Below are 16,625 nucleotides of genomic sequence, written 5' to 3' on the forward strand. Positions count from 1 at the left end.
CGTACCTCACATGATGCAACCATCAGCAGAGTCCTCGTGCTTCCGTTTGTCAAACCAACGGTGAAAACAGGAGCCTGTTTTGAAAGACTGCAGAGAGTCTGAAAGGCTGCAGAGATCATGTGATCAGGACTGACACATGATCAGGAGAAGTTGGTATTCAAATAATTATTAATGAATATATATATAATAATGTGAAAATTATATATTTTCAAATTATTTATAGGCGCCTTTCAGAGCACCCAAGTGGCTCTGAAATACAGAAAATATTTGACGTTCATGTTGTTTGAACTTTGCTATCATCACACAGGCCCCAACATCCCTCCACGTTTCCCAAATAGCCTTTAGCGAGGCCAGCACACAAAATGGTGTACATCTACTACGGTATACAACTCCCAGCGTATCCCAGCGGGCACATGGAAGCCATGGCACCGCCGTGCACGCACAGTAGGAGCACAGCCGGCTGCTCGGCCGCAGCGTGTAGCCTGGGGTCGTTGTGCTGAGGTGGCTGGATGGGTGAGAGAATGGGTTTAAAGGTGCTGAATGCCTTCTGCTGATCCAGAACATCCCCTGACCGGCCCCCTACTCTGACCTGTGGGCCTTTGTCTCACACAACAATGATGGACGCACAGCGTGGTGTGTATTGTTCAACCGGCCAATCAGAATACTACAAATATATACTCTCTCTCTTTCTCTCTCTCTCTCTCTCTCTTTTCTCCTGCCTCTATTTTTTGTGTGTGTGTGAGTGCCTCTACGGTGTGTGTGTGTGTGTGTGTGTGTGTGTGTGTGTGTGTGTGTGTGTGTGTGTGGTTATATGCATGTGTGTGTATGTCATGTGTGTATGCATGTGTGTGCGTGTGTATGCATGCGTATGTATGCATGCGTGCGTGCGTGTGTTTTGCGTGCCCGTGTGTCACGCCGATGCGCGGCCGGGTAAACAAACGAAGGTCCCGTCACACACACACGTCTACTCCGTGACCCGTCGAATCCAGCGTCACTCCAGCCGCGATCCAATCCGAGCTCAGCTGTTTGGATTTATGCCAGGGCTTCCAGCCTCCTAAGACTTATTGGTACAACCTGGCCTGGGCCTTGTTTTTATTTTCCTACACGTCGACACCTCAGCCGAGCCGAACATGCCCTACACGCCGTCCGGCTTTTTCTGCGACCGTCTGATCCGGGAGCGCGAGCGGCGCGACGGGGAGGGGTCCCTGGGCAAGCCGCTGCGCTTCAGCGGGCAGGACTTCGCCGCGCTCAAGCAGGAGTGCCTGCAGAAGAAGAGCCTGTTCGAGGACGACACCTTCCCCGCCACCGTGGAGTCCCTGGGCTACAAGGAGCTGGGGGCCAAGTCCAACAAGGTCAAGAACATCGTCTGGAAGAGGCCCAAGGTAGGTGGGCTTCTTGGGCTGTTTGGGGGACCTGGGGGTGAACGATGGTGGAGATGGTCCTGGGACTGGAGGGGTGTATGATGGTGGAGCCCTGGGGGTTCATGATGATGGTGGATATGACCGTGGAGACCTGGGGGTTGATGATGGTGGGGACCTGGGGTTGCATGATGAAGGGGACCTGGGGGTTGATGATGATGGTGGAAATGGCCGTGGAGCCCTGGGGGTTGATGATGAAGGGGACCTGGGGTTTTATGACGATCGTGGAGATGATCAGGTGTTTTTCGGCCATCTTGGGGCTGTACGATGGTGCTGCTGTTTAGGTGATGATTGATTAATTGAGTCTGGAGATCTGGAGATGATTGGTTCATTGATTTATGAATGAAGGGTCTTGTGAATAACTTGTGAGAATTGAAGACGATGTTGAAGGGGATGTTGAAGGTGATGCATGTGGGAGCTGGAATACTCTTTTCCCTGTACACCAATTGATGGTACCTGCATGTGGAGTTGTTTTGCACTGATTAATGTTAAGATGTTCAAGAAGAAAGTCTGCTCTTCCTGTCCTTTGGGAGTCTGGCTGAGAGAGGTGGAGGACGACCAGAGGTTCTTGGTCAGAGCGGTCTCCTCAAGATCTCACCATTGATCAGAAAGGGTCTTCTGATTTGAGCCGTGTCAGAGGGAGATTAGACCATCTCCAAGAAAAAGATATGTCCATTTATGTAAAGATGGATGATGAAAAGATGGATGGACGAGCAGATGGACGGACAGAGAGACAGATGGACGGATGATGGATTGTAATTTCCCTTGGTTTCTGTCTCTTCAGGAAATCTGTGAGAACCCTGAGTTCATTGTGGGCGGAGCCAGCAGGACAGACATCTGCCAGGGAGACCTGGGTAAACCATCACCTGATAGCACCATACACTTTAACCACTTCCCCCCCTCCCCCCGTCCCTCACCCCCGGGTAACATCTGGGTAAACCATCACCTGATAGCACCAAACACTTTAACCACTTTCCCCTGTCCCTCACCTCTGGGTAAGATCTGGGTAAACCATGGCCGCCTTAAACCACTCTCCCCTCCCTGTCCCTCCACCTCCGGGTCAGGGAACCGGCGAGGAACCGGCGAGGAACCGGCCCCTGGACGCCGGGGACCCGATTTACACAAACAGCACCACAGCGACCACTGATGAGCTGATTGATTGGCTCAACCACCAATCAACTGCTCACACCGAGATCACATGACTGCAAACAGTCACAAGTACCATGAAGAAGTGTCGGATTGGGAAAGATGTACTACACCGAACCCGCACAACAAGCAGGGCATCACCTGATAGTACCGTACACTGTACAGAGGCACACTCCTCTCCCACAACAGCAGGCAAACATCCCATAATGTCCCCCCCTGCAGCAGCCTCCCAAAATTATGCTAACTCTTCTGGAAGAGAATTCAACCTGCAGCATTTCTCATTGTTGTGGCGTTTGGGGGTCGCAAATAATGAGCAGCGGGTATGAACACAAAAGCCCCCCCCCCGCCTCCCCACATTGTTCCACACACCGTCACCTGACAATCAAACACACAGCTCAGCAGGCCCGCCCGAGATTAGCTGATAGAAGTCCTTGGAGGATAGGTGAGGGTTTGGAGGCTAGAGGGTTTAACTTGGATATGTTGAACATAATTCTAATCAGAGACCCCTTCAGTTTCCACTGTGCCTGACCACAGCAGTAGAGTCCTGATACACATCCCCCCATAGAGGGAGCACAACCTTTACAATGTTAGGCCATAGAGTCCTTTGGGCTTTAGAAGCATTAAGACACGTTTCTTAGATCGCTTGTTCCTTTTGTTTGGTTGAATCCTCAATCATTGAGGGAGGGATGGGAAATCGCAAGACACGACACGCTCAACTAATCCTAGGGGCCAAATAAGGGGGTCAGGATGTTGACCGTTCAATTGCAAGAAACGTGGGCTCAAAGTTAAAGGTTAAGGAACGCAGATGGATTAGGATTATATTTGAGATTCCGCCCATCTGGTCCTGTTGAGGAGGAGTCCTTAGTAGGGTCTAAGGTATGGGGGGGGGGTCTAATGTGAGGGGTCCTAACTAAAGTCTAAAGGTGAGAGGGGTTCTTAGGTGAGGGGTCTTAGTAGCGTCTAAGGTGAGGGGACTTGTAGGGTCTAAGGTGAGGGGGGGGGGGTCTAAGGTGAGGGGTCCTGGTGGAGTCATAGCTGAGGGGTCCTATAGAGTCTGAGATGAAGGTTCTCTCTCCAGGGGACTGCTGGCTGCTGGCTGCCATCGCCTGCCTCACGCTGTACGAGAAGCTGCTGTACCGCGTTGTTCCCCAGGAGCAGAGCTTCTCCGAAGGATACGCCGGTGTCTTCCACTTCCAGGTCACCACAACACACACACACGCACACAAACACACACAAACACAACCCACAAACACCGTTCAAGGCATCCGTTGATGCTATTGTGGAAGGGACTGAACCTCCATATCGTTAGCCTCATAGCATAATTGCCTAAGTCATATTTATAGTTTAATCTTGTATTTAGTATCAAAAATGACAGTCAAACAGATGACTCAGGCAGATAGTGATGATGGAATGTAAAAAGCACTCTGATTGGCTTGGGATATAGCCAAGGAGGCAGTTAATCAGCAGCGTTAGTAGAGTAGAGTTAGGTAAGATATCACAATTTGGCCAAATATGCTATGAGGCTAATGATATGTGGTGGCTGTTGAAGAGCCACATCTACAGGAATTAGATAATTCATTGGTCATTACATTTATAGAATTATTGTAGAGATTAATAACTAACCTTTTTTTTTTTTTAAAGATGGAGGGTTCAAGGAGTGTGCTAGCATAATCCAGTCCCTCCAGAAAAATGCGGCGTTTTTTTGTGATTGTTGCGGCCAAAAATCCTTAGTTATGCTGTACGTTTTCTTAAAAAATGCGATGAAATATGCGGCATATTTATGCAATTTTATGCGACGAAATTGCGGGAACTTGCGAAAAAATGCGGGAACTTGCAAAAATTGCAGCTTTTCGATGACGTTCACTTCGCGTAATTACGCCACTTCATAACGTTCCCATGGCAACAGGGGGAAATTGCTGCTGTTGTGTGAAGTAAACGCAACATTTTTCAACTTTCTGCTAAGGTATATGTGAGTTTTTTGCAACGAAAATGCGGGGTTTATGAAATCATGCAAACCCCGCATATTTTGCGGAGAAATCTACAATTTATAAGGGTGAAAGTACGGCATATTTGAAAAAAATGCGGCCCCCCCATGAATATGCAAACTTTAGCTGATTATGCGTTGAATTATGCGATGGCATAATCACGTTTTTCTGGAGGGACTGATAATCAAACCATCAAAGGCAGGCATCGTTACTTATCACTATTTTGAATCGATGAAAAGAAGCCAACAGATATTGGTGGGAGTGTCCACCAATATCTGTGATGGATAGATCAGCCTGCCAGTTGGTACGATCCAATGGGCAAACTGTACCGTTCATCTGGGAGGATTTCGCAATGGAGTGTAACGGCTTATCAACATCAGAACCAGGGCTGATTATAGGGACCCCTTTAAAGCTTAGCATTGCCCAGAGAGCATTCCCATCTCAAAACCTTGTCTCCGACCCCCTGCAGTTCTGGCGCTATGGCGACTGGGTGGATGTTGTCATTGACGACCGCATCCCCACCTTCAACAACCAGCTGGTGTTCACCAAGTCTGCCGAGAGGAATGAGTTCTGGAGCGCCCTGTTGGAGAAGGCCTACGCCAAGTACGTCCTCGCGAACACACACATGCAAACCCTAACCCTAACACTAGAGGGCGCCACTGCCGAGTACCGTTCAACAGGGTGTCACCGCGATCGCACAGATTCATGCTAATGCCATGTAGATGCTAATGTTGTTTAGATGCTAATGCCATGTAGATGCTAATGTGATGTAGATGCTAATGTAATACCATGGCTACGTCCTGCCCCCTCCTCGCTCCTCCTCCTCCAGGCTCCACGGCTCGTACGAGGCCCTGAAGGGAGGCAACACCACGGAGGCCATGGAGGACTTCACCGGGGGGGTGACCGAGTTCTACGAGATGAAGGAGGCCCCGAAGGAGCTTAACAAGATCATGAAGAAGGCCCTGGAGAGGGGCTCGCTCATGGGCTGCTCCATCGATGTGAGTCACTTCCTGTCCAGGCTGGTTCCGTCTCCGTCACTTCCTGCTGAGTCCGGTTCCGTCCAGCGTTGCCAAAAAAAAATCGCAAGCAGTCAACCATTGGTTCTCTTAAAAGTCGCTAGAACTCGCTAGTTTACGCAACAACGTCAAATGTGACGTAACCACACCTAATTTGCATACGTTGTGTTGTTGGTTCTCTGAAAGAACTGCTAGAACTCACCGGTTTGCGTGATGACGACATTTGTGGCGTCATCGCCTTCGTCCTTTCCAGGCGAAGAAGAAGGAACTCGTGGTCGTGGAAAACAAAAGCAGCAAGTGCAATTGATGGGATCGGGAAGAGGCGGGGACTGGAGATGAGGGAGAGGGAGAGAGCTGTCTGCAGCGCAGAGTCAAGGGATAAAACAGAAAATAAGTCGCCAGTCGCACGAAAAGTCGCCAGAATTGCCACCAGTAGTTAGATAACCTTTAAGCCGCCAGACATGGCCAAAAGTTGCTAAATCGAGTGACAAAGCCGCCAAATTTGCAACACTGGTTCCGTCTCCATGACTTCCTGTCGAGGCTGGTTCCTTTGATGCAAGTAAATATCTTATTGAGTCTCCTTCTATGGATCTGAGTCAGAACATGTGGACCTCGAAACATTGTATTGGCTGGGTCCGATAGATGATGATGATTAACCCATGCGTGAGTGTGTGTGTGTGTGTGTAGTCCCTGGTCCCGGCCCGTTTTGAGACCCGGACCACCACTGGCCTGGTGAAGGGCCACGCCTACTCTGTGACCGCTGTGCAGGAGGTGAGACCCCCTGCCCCACCCCCAACCATTCTGAGCATCTTACCTACAACTAAACACTAGACGCTGACGGACACGCTGTGACTCTCTGTTGAGTTATTACATTAGTCCAAGGTTTGAATACTGGAATAAAAAAAATATTATTACAAAGTTTTACAATTATCTAACGAAGGAATTTCCCCACCTGGGGATCCATAACGTTTTTTATCTTATCTTATTATCTTTAACGTCATATTGTCTTTAGCAGTTAATAAATCCGTTCATATCGTACATTTCTACACAACGACTGGGATCTCAACCGCCAACCGTGTGATGTCCCCCTGACAGTGCAAGCACACCACGACCAAGGACTCCAAGGTGCGCCTGGTGCGCCTCAGGAACCCCTGGGGCCAGGTGGAGTGGACCGGCCCCTGGAGCGACAAGTAAGCCAAAAGCGGGTTGGCTGGTAACCGGATGGTTGCTGGTTCGATCCCCGGCTCCTCCTAGCGCCGGATGCCGCGGTGTCCCTGAGCGAGGCGCCTCACCCTAACGGCTCCCGACGAGCTGGCTGTCGCCCTGCGTGGCTGACTCCGCCGTCCGTGTGTGGATGTGTGAATGAACGAATGGGTGAATGTTAGGCAATATTGTAAAGTGCATTGAGTGGCCACTGGTTAGAAAAGCGCTGTATGCATACATGCAGCCCATTTACCATTTAACGTTTACCATTTTTTTTGTGCCTGGGTGTGAAGTACCAGTGAAGACTGACGCAAAGGTCCCTCAGCTCCCTGTTAATCCACGTTGGTGTTCTCTTCCCCGACTCCCATAGCTCCAAGGAGTGGACCTCCCTCTCCAAGGTTGAGAAGGAGAAGCTCCAGCACCAGAATGCCGAGGACGGAGAGTTCTGGTGGGTCATCCTTACAACACCTTTTCACCTCTCACTCTGCCCCTTCTCAGCTGGTCGTCTTTCATCCCGTCTCACTCTTTCTCGTCTCACTCTGCACCGTCTCACTCGGCCCATCTTTCTCTCTGCCATGTCTCACTCTGTCCCGTCTCACTCTGCCCCGTCTCACTCGGCCCATCTTACTCTGACCGTCTCACTCAGCCCTATGTCCTCTGTTCGTCTCACTGTATCCCTTCTCATTCTGCCCCGTCCCACTCTCGCCTGTCTCACTCTCGCCCCGTCACACTCTGACCCGTCTCACTCTGCCCTGTCTCACTCTGCCCCGTCTCACTCGGCCCTTCCAGGATGTCCTTCGAGGACTTCAAGAAGAACTTCACCAAGATCGAGATCTGCAACCTGACCCCTGACGCCCTGGAGGACGACAAGATCCACAAGTGGACCGTGTCGGTGAACGAGGGCCGCTGGGTGAGGGGCTGCTCCGCCGGGGGCTGCCGGAACTACCCAGGTACCCTCCTCCAGCGGCCACGCCCCTGCACCCCTGTCCAATTACTGCTGATAATTAGTATAACCAGAGTTTATGTGTACATATGCTACAAATACCAACCTCCCATTGCCACACCCCTGCACACCTGGACAATTGCCAAATCTGATGAGCATGGCTAACCCATTGTAACCCCATACGTACATAGGCATAGGCCTACATTAACATGTGTTTCAGACCCCTGCCATCCACTGACAGTAGCAGAACCATCTCTGTCAATAACATTTACAAATGGGTAATGGCATAGCATTAGCATAGCATCGGTAGTTGGACATGAACCGACCACAGACCCTGCAACCACCCGGCCGGAGCGCCCGATACCGTATGTGTGCGCCGCTCGAAGAGTGACCGGCTGCTCCTCCGCCCAGACACCTTCTGGACCAACCCGCAGTACCGCCTGCGTCTGCTGGAGGAGGACGACGACCCCGAGGACAACGAGGTGGCCTGCTCCTTCGTGGTGTCCCTGATGCAGAAGAACCGCAGGAAGGAGCGCAAGATGGGCGCCAACCTCTTCACCATCGGCTTCGCCATCTACGAGGTGCTTGGTCCCGGTTGATTTTTGTCAGGCTTTTATCGACATAAGTCGGGCTTTTTGGGTCGGGCTTTTCGAAAAAGATTCCAGACGTACACACTTAGACACACTAAGAAGTAGACTGTTGGCGTAAAAAAAAACACCCACTTGTTGTGTGGAATGGTACTGATCCGAAATGGCTACGCAATCACAGAATCTTCATTTACATTTACATTTAGGGCATTTAGCAGACGCTTTTATCCAATGCGACGTACAATAAGTCAATTTGTCATGATAAGGTGAAACAATATACACTGTCGGTACAGTAAGGATGTTCATAGAAACAAGTGCCAAGCACTGACAATTGTTATGTTAACCCCCTTGCCCGTATGCAACAAGGATAGCTAGTATAAGATACTACACAATGTTAAGTACTACATACAACATGCAATAAGTGCGTACATTAAGTGCCAGGACGTACATCATACAATTTCGACCCGGACGAGTTAGGTGGTTCCTCCCTGTAGGACTGACAACACTAACCTTGTGTTTTTCTGTCCACAGGTGCCAAAGGAGGTAAGGAAGGACACTTTAACTACGAATCCGAAGACTGCTGACTCACTAACCGCACGGTTTATTCATCTTTTACACATTTAATCTGCTGTGGTGTCACATGTCCTTGGTGAACCGTTGAACCTCTGTCTCGCACTCGGTAACCCCTGGCAGATGCACGGCAACAAGCAGCACATGCAGAAGGACTTCTTCCTGGCAAACTCGTCCAAGGCCCGCTGCAAGTCCTACATCAACCTGCGCGAGGTGACCCAGCGCTTCCGCCTGAGCCCCGGGGAGTACGTCATCGTGCCCTCCACCTACGAGCCCCACCAGGAGGGCGAGTTCCTCCTGCGCGTCTTCTCCGAGAAGAGGAACACCTCAGAGTGAGTCCGGAGAGAGAGCGGCCTTAGAAAGGCCGAGTTCTGGGTGGGTGTAGCCTAGCCACAAAGCAGTTTAGCCACAGATCTCAGCACAGCCTAGCCCCTGGGCTTAGACTAACCGAAGATCTTAACCTAGCCCCAAAGCCTAGCCTAGACATAGAGATTAGTTTAGCTAGAGAACTTAGCATAGCCTAGCTACAGACCTTAGACTAGCCACAGAGCTCAGTCAGAGCTGAGCCTAGTTGAGGTGAAGTATGATAAGGAAATGATAAATTACCCAGGAAACAGTTACTGTACTCCCTGTGTTTAATAATCTTATTTATGTTGCTGGTTTATTTGCAGGGCTGGGCATCATAGATTATCTTGCTGGTATGACACTGAACCCATTCTACAATAAACCATTTCAGGTCATAAACAGTTTTTATTTGAACTGAGGGTACATGTTGGTTTGCCATGTGAAAATGAACCGAGCAAAATTCCTGAAGATGATTTCCTTAAGAAAATTCAGTTGAATTTATTCCAAATGATAGGCTTCTTCTTATAAGCTTCTTCAAAGTAGGCGTATGTATTGCGAAACAAGGTATAACAATGATACCCAGCCCTGTTTTTTATGGTTAACTGTGATATTAGCCTTAGAACGACTTAGTTTTGCAGACGATATTTATATTTTTGCATTGTACAGAATGTTTTATAAGTGTGTTGTGTGACTTTCATTTGGGCATGGTTTATTGTTTAGTTGGAAGGGATAGGGTTAGGGTTAGGGTTAGGGTTAACACTTAAGGGCAAACGATTTTAACGGCGATTTGATTTGTAGAGCTGGAAGAAACCGGCCACAGTTCGAAGCGGTTATGGAATCTTTTTTAGAGCAAGCGGCTACAGATTTTTGCACGCTCCGGTAAACATTCCCTTACAGTTTACTCAGCACCAAACATCAGCCACACCTTTCCTGGACAGGGGACGAGAGGACTTCCAAGACCAGTCTGTAATCTGCTGGACCTGAACTGGCAAAATACTACGCAAAAAAGCCCCAAGATCTCTCTCAAACTGAAGACGATTGTACGCTGTACACTCCCAGTCTGTCAACTAAATCCCAACTTGATCTTTTTTTTTTTACTGGATAGGAAGTCTGTTTTGAACCTGCCCCGGCCACTAATCAAACCCCTAAATAGGAGGCTACATTCGATTTGACAAAGTATTGGTATTGCCCCAAGTTGTCACAAGCCAATACACAAAATGACAAAATCATAATCTTCCCCTGATGCTGTATCTATTCACATCTAGTTATATGTTAACATTCCCCTCCATGACCAAGCCCTGATCCCATACAACATGAAATGAAGATCTTCTGCAGTCAAGAAGCAAATCCCCCAAAAATAATCTCTGAGGCCAGAACACAGGTGGTATCAGACTAACCCTTCTCTCCCCAGCACACAGACAGGCTAAGACTTAGCGCTCTCATTTAGCTTCCTTATTCCATAGTTCACATCCCATTCAATTTGGCCTACCCCCCCCCCCCCCCCCCCCCACACACACACACACACACATAAATTCAACATTTAAAACCAAAGTTATGGTTGAACATCTGCACAACTCACTTGTTGATCGTATGTTGTTGTGATTGTTGTTGTTGTTGATGTTGTTGTTGTGATGAGACAGTGGGATAGGGTCATGGTCTTAATGCGTTGGTAGGCTTTGCCCTTGCTGCCGTGGTGACTGCTCTTCATTGGTTTCCAGGGAGATAGAGAACAGGATCGAAGCAGACCATCCAGTGGTAAGGGTTGACCCATTCATACATTAACCTTGACCACCCACGGGCCCCATTTACCTAGCGGCCATCTTGGTTCTAAACTTACGCTGGTTCGGGGACCAAAATTGCAAAATGGCCGCTAGGTGAATCTGCTCCATGCTAGAAGAATCTTTTTGACCCTGTGCTGCTGATTGCTCAGATTGGTGCCAGGTGACACCCCTCGAGCCAGCACCGCTACTGATTCAAACCAATCATAAACAGCCATTATTGGATTCTCTGCATTCTCCGTTTCATATTTTCTCTCGGTTTTATCTCTCTTCTCTTTCATCCCTAATTTATTTATGCTTTATCTCCAAATGATCTTGTTTCATCCCTTACTTATCTGTTTATCTCTATCTTGTTTAATCTTTCTCTTCTGTTTATGTCTTATCCGTTACATCGATCTTCTCTTTTTCATTTCCTTCTAATTCATCTCTCATATTGCTTTCAATCTGTATCTCCTCTTTCATCTCTACCCTATCTCGGTTTCATCGCTATATTCTCATCTGTTTTCTCTCTCCTATCCGTTTCATCTCTATATTCTCCTCTCCTCTTCCATCTCTATCCATCTTCTCCTCATCTCCTCCTCCTCTCCTCTTCCATCTCTCTCCATCTTCTCCCCATCTCTCTGTTTCATCTCCTCCTCCTCTCCTATCTCTCTCCATCTTCTCCCCATCTCTCTGTTTCATCTCCTCCTCCTCTCCTCTTCCATCTCTCTCCATCTTCTCCCCATCTCTGTTTCATCTCCTCCTCCTCTCCTCTTCCATCTCTCTCCATCTCTCTTCATCTCCCTCTCCTCCAGCCTGCTCCTGCCTCTGCGGTGGGGGAAGAGAGCGAAGAGGACCAGAAATTCCGGACGATTTTTCAGGAGATAGCTGGAGACGTGAGTGAAGGCGTTCTATGTGTCTACGTGAGTCTCTGTATCCCGGTTTGCCTGAGTGTGGTTGTTGTTGTTGTCAAACACCACAAGTGCTGGTGGTCTGATCTCCCTGCGTCTCCCAGGAGATGGAGATCACAGCCAACGAGCTGAAGAACCTGCTCAACAAAGTCGTCTCCAAGAGTAAGTCCACACCTTCTCGGACCTTAAACCTTTAAGGGTGTTCTCTTAAATGACATCCAGTCAGAAGTGATCCTCTCTGATCATGGGAAGATAGAGGCAGCAAACTTAGCAAGAATACATTCAGTGAGACAATGGGTTAACAAGATTCTTATCGGGAAACTTTTGCGTTTTGGGTAGCTAATACAAAGGTAACAAAGGTGAGTGGGAGTGAAGGGAGGAGGGTTTAGGATTGTCACGGCTGAAGTCAGCCATGGCAGCATAGGCCAAGTTAAACTGCAATACATTATGGGGGAAGTGGGTATGTCTGCAAGTCTGCAAGACAGTTATGAGAATTTACACAAGAAAGAAGTCAGTCGAATGGCAGGGCCTTAGTATCAGACTTCTTGGCAATGTAAATGCCAACTATCTTAACACCTCTCAGTTAGAGAGAGGAAGGGAGGTATCTCTAGGTCCAAGGAGAATGTCTACAATTCATTTTAGTGGGACTTGTAATTATAACAAGGTTAATATAATTGTACGTTATAGCTATGATTAATATTCCTGTGACACTCTCTCCGTCTCAGACCAGGAGCTGAACACGGAGGGCTTCAGTCTGGAGACGTGTCGGAGTATGATCGCCCTGATGGACGTATCCTTTACATGGAGAGCATCTGGTGCCTTATGCTTCACAACCTGCTCGCTCTACGCTGCCCACTAGAAACTCTCTCCAGAACGCAACTGAAAGTGTCCCCCACCTGTCTGCCCAGTTGGTACCTCGTTAAATGTCAAAGTGTGTGTGGCTGGTTGTATGGTTGGGAGCAATTGGTCCTCTCTTGTGACTTGGGCTACGTTTACATGATGACGGTCTGAACACAAGACGCAAAAGTGGGGTCGCGTCTTCACTTTTTATTCCGCGTTTAGACAAGCGTTTTCGGGAGGAAATCTGCGTGCATACGGTGACGCAAAAGTGAGTGGAATTCGATTGGTATGCATCTCAGGCGGCTAGATGGTGCTGTGATACACTATTACACAACACCGCCATGTCTGAGCGTATGCGTAGAATCTTCCTTCTCTTATCTGCGCCACGTAAACCAAAACATAATTACAGATCCTTCTCTGTTCAGTAATAATATCTGTACATTTCGTTGAAAGACTCCTGTAAGTTTATTAGAGCTGCCAGAGCAGCTTGACGGTCCGACGCATGGAAATAATCCAACATGTTTGTTTATTTCCCTGTACTGGGGCATGTATGTGACGTAAACGCGTACGCGACGCGAGCAGATCTGAGCAGAGGTTTGCGTCTTGGCAGTGTAGACGGAAACGCTACGGCGGAGCGTTTTAGATTTCCACTCTGGAGGGTGGTTTCAGATTTTTGTGTTTCTAAACCCCAAAAATGCTGTCACCGTCTAAACGAAAGGCACTTCCGATCAAATATTTTGTCGTTTTTACCCGCAAGCGTCCTCGTGTAGACGGGGCCTTGGTGTGTTTGTTTGTAGTGTGTGTACCAGGTCCTCACAATGTAGTCCTCACAAGTGTCCCTGTATTTGTACGCAGTGTGTTCCTCACCCATGACCTGGTGTGTTTGCAAGCAGTCTGTGAACATGGTCCTCACAATGTCACTTGTCTGCACTAGTGAGTGTCAGAATGGTCCTCAGAATCTGTGTAGAGTGTGTGAAGCTGGTCCCAAGAGGCTCTGTTGTCTTAACTGACCACACCAGATGGACGGCACCGGTCGGCTAAACCTCCAGGAGTTCAGACACCTGTGGAACAAGGTCAAACAGTGGCAGGTTGGACCATCTCTTTTGTACTTTCCTATGTTTCAAAATCGGTCAAGTAAACTGTTTTGAATGACGTGTTACGTTTTGTGTTTGTGTTGAACAGCTAACTGCTACATTTTGCTACAGTTTCCGGTGTGTTCTAACTCCAGTCCTTCTCCCCAGGGGATCTTTAAGCACTACAGCGTGGAGCAGTCTGGGAGCATCAGCAGCTACGAGATGAGGAATGCCGTCAACGATGCCGGTAAACAACCCGCTGCTCCTCACGGTTATAAAGAGTGCTTTAGTCAAATGCTAGCCAAAAATACTAGCATTGTGCCGTAGCTTTATCAGTCCGATCTGTGTCATCTCCCGTCACAGCAGACATTTATTTTCTAGTCGAATTAAAGGGGTGATATCATGCTGATAGGTGTGAGTGAGCAACACTTGCTACAGACCTCTGGGTAGGCTGGTGCACTGATCTATCCAGCGTACATCTAGGTGGACACACCCACTTGTGATCTCACTAGGGCACAACCGGAAATGCTGATTTTCAAACGGCATGTAAAGGCTAATCACACCTATCAGCATGATATCACCCCTTTAAACTTTGACGACTTTTCGCAGTCTGTGAATGCTCTGCTCAATGATTGGTTGCCCGCCTCAGCAGACTTTAACCCACCTGTGAACTGCTCGTGTGTTCTCGTCGGTGTACAGTCATGTGTTTTGTGTCCCGTCCAGGCTACCGTCTCAATAACCAGCTTTACGACATCATCACCATGCGCTACGCCAACGAGAGCATGAACATCGACTTCGACAGTTTCATCAGCTGCCTCGTACGCCTGGAGGCAATGTTCAGTAAGTCACCTGTCATCTAATGAATTATTTCTTCTGAATGGTTTCTAGTAATCTGATTATAATCTGGTTATCTGAATTCTAATCTTAAATTGATATAGTAATCTGAATGTAATCAAGTAATCTAGTAATATGAAAGTAACCAAGTAACATGAATATAATCTAGTAATCTGAATGTGATATGAATGTAATCTAGTAACCTGAGTATCTAGAATTCTCAATAATCTGGTTATCTCAATTTAATTAGTTAATCTGAATGTATCCAACCTTGGGTAAAAGGCAGGGGGGTCCTCGATTGGCCACCCCGAGAGCCAACCCAACTACACGATACTGAGGGCAGCTCAGACGTACTTAAATGGAATGGCCTTTGACAGTTGAGAGGTTACAATTAGCCACAGTTAGCCATTATCCGCTAGGACGATGGTCCTGGACTCAGCGCCCCTAAGGGTCATTTGTTCCAAGCCCTTGTTGTGAGTTGTGTGGTTTTGTCCCAGGAGCTTTCCAGGCCTTCGATCAGGACGGAGATGGATCCATCCGGCTCAGCGCTCTGGAGGTAAGGCCCACCTCCAACACTCCCCTCTCTCCTCATTGGCTGGAGATGCTCTTCAGCCATGTATGGCTTGTCCAATCAAATGTCTCCTCAACATGTCGCTAGCAAAATGAGTGAGGTCTTTAATTTAGACGCTAACCACAGTAGCTATACTGGGTGAGTAACACAACACTATCCTTTGAAAAGGGCCCTCATTTCACCGACAGGTGTGGTGTTGGTTCCGTCCACTGGTTGATCTATCCATCATACATCTATGCGGACGCACCCACCTGGGATGTCCCCGAAGGGGGGGATTCTGAAGTGGCTTGTAATGCTAATCAACATTAGAATTGGAAGTAAAATAGGGGCCTTTAAAAGGTGACATATTATACCACCAGGTTTGAGTGTGACTAGCCGTTACATGCCGTTTTAGAAAATCTGGCCACTTGTGATGTCAGGGGAAGCAGAAAACTGCTTGTAACGGCTAATCACACTCCATTGCCTGGTCGTATGTCAACTTTAAACAAATGGTGGACAGTTGTATTGGGTTTTGTATTGTGTCATGAACAGGACTTAAATTCGAGTCCTTTACAGGTGTTGAGTGATTCAATGTATTCTTAGCCTCCGTTGGCGGCTAGCTAGTTAGCTAGCTTGGCATCCACGGCTGGTCTGAGGGTTGCAGTTGGGCTGGTGATACTTGCGCGACTCACGTTGGCGGCGTGTTCACATCCCTTCTGTGTGCACAGTGGCTCCAGCTGACCATGTACGCCTAGGACGCCGCCAACGACCTCCATGTGACCCCCGTTCCACGGGGGACCAGAAGGCCCGGCCCCCTTACCTCAGTACCCCCGTTAGGTCCGACATCACTTCCTGTCTTTCCTCCCTGGGGCCTGAGCTGGCAACAACACCTACTACTACTACGACCACCTTCGTCATCGTCACTTCCCCGCCTCCCTCCTCTTCCTCTTGGCATCACTTCACACTGCATCAGTCCGCCTCAAGTCCTCTTCTGTGTTCCTCTCAGGCATTAAAACACAAACTCAAACCTCCGCCGTGACTCCTCGCTTCGCTAGTGCCCGGTTAGCCGTCGTCGCTGACAGGTCGTCGGCATGAATGTGGCGAACAGGTTGGACTTGAGATGTTCTGCGGGCGTTTCCATAAAAGCTTTGGTCAAATAACTGTGTACTGCATTTCAACAGTTAACCCCCCCCCCCCCCACTCTGCGTTCCTTCTCAAGATTTCTTCCTTTCCAATGAGGGGAGTTTTTTTTCTTACCCTCTGGGGGCCTATCAGGGGGGTGTCATAAATATATGGCCTGTTAAGCCTTTTGAGATTGTACCTGTGATTAAGGGCTATACAAATAAAGTTGAATTGAATTGAACCCAATAAAGAACGACATGGTATTTGGACAATTGGAGTGCTCTACTGGGTCAAAGTTTGTGCGTGGTTAAGGTAAGCTTGTGCA

The 16,625-nt window shown here is 48.4% G+C and overlaps 1 protein-coding gene across 9 annotated transcripts; it reads left to right on the plus strand.

The window, feature by feature from the left end:
* Positions 1-934: 934 nt before the first annotated feature.
* On the plus strand, positions 935-16,577 carry capn3a (calpain 3a, (p94)). 9 transcript variants are annotated; one of them, XM_060051471.1, is made up of 20 exons: positions 935-1,382; positions 2,203-2,272; positions 3,643-3,761; positions 5,019-5,152; positions 5,379-5,547; positions 6,253-6,336; positions 6,661-6,755; positions 7,139-7,216; positions 7,558-7,718; positions 8,123-8,295; positions 8,983-9,200; positions 10,887-10,968; positions 11,786-11,893; positions 11,986-12,043; positions 12,607-12,671; positions 13,741-13,809; positions 13,963-14,041; positions 14,494-14,634; positions 15,129-15,184; positions 15,907-16,577. In XM_060051471.1, exons 1-20 carry the CDS (start codon positions 1,131-1,133, stop codon positions 15,931-15,933), a joined length of 2,238 nt encoding a protein of 745 aa, XP_059907454.1. In that variant the 5' UTR covers positions 935-1,130; the 3' UTR covers positions 15,934-16,577. The 9 variants fall into 9 exon arrangements, with proteins under 9 accessions (XP_059907454.1, XP_059907453.1, XP_059907457.1 ...); XM_060051470.1 differs by having other exon boundaries at positions 938-1,382; positions 15,126-15,184; XM_060051474.1 differs by having other exon boundaries at positions 939-1,382; positions 14,518-14,634.
* Positions 16,578-16,625: the final 48 nt, after the last annotated feature.

The sequence above is a fragment of the Gadus macrocephalus genome, chromosome 5, assembly GCF_031168955.1.
Source record: "Gadus macrocephalus chromosome 5, ASM3116895v1".
Classification (NCBI taxonomy): Eukaryota; Metazoa; Chordata; class Actinopteri; order Gadiformes; family Gadidae; genus Gadus; species Gadus macrocephalus.

Bases quoted from the DNA above. Each gene is read 5' to 3' on its own strand.
- capn3a (XM_060051470.1), top strand. From the start codon at position 1,131: ATGCCCTACACGCCGTCCGGCTTTTTCTGCGACCGTCTGATCCGGGAG. The intron at 8,296-8,982 runs CTTGGTCCCGGT...GCACTCGGTAAC, and splicing joins GCTTCGCCATCTACGAGGTG to CCCTGGCAGATGCACGGCAA. The intron at 10,969-11,785 runs GTAAGGGTTGAC...CCTCTCCTCCAG, and splicing joins TCGAAGCAGACCATCCAGTG to CCTGCTCCTGCCTCTGCGGT.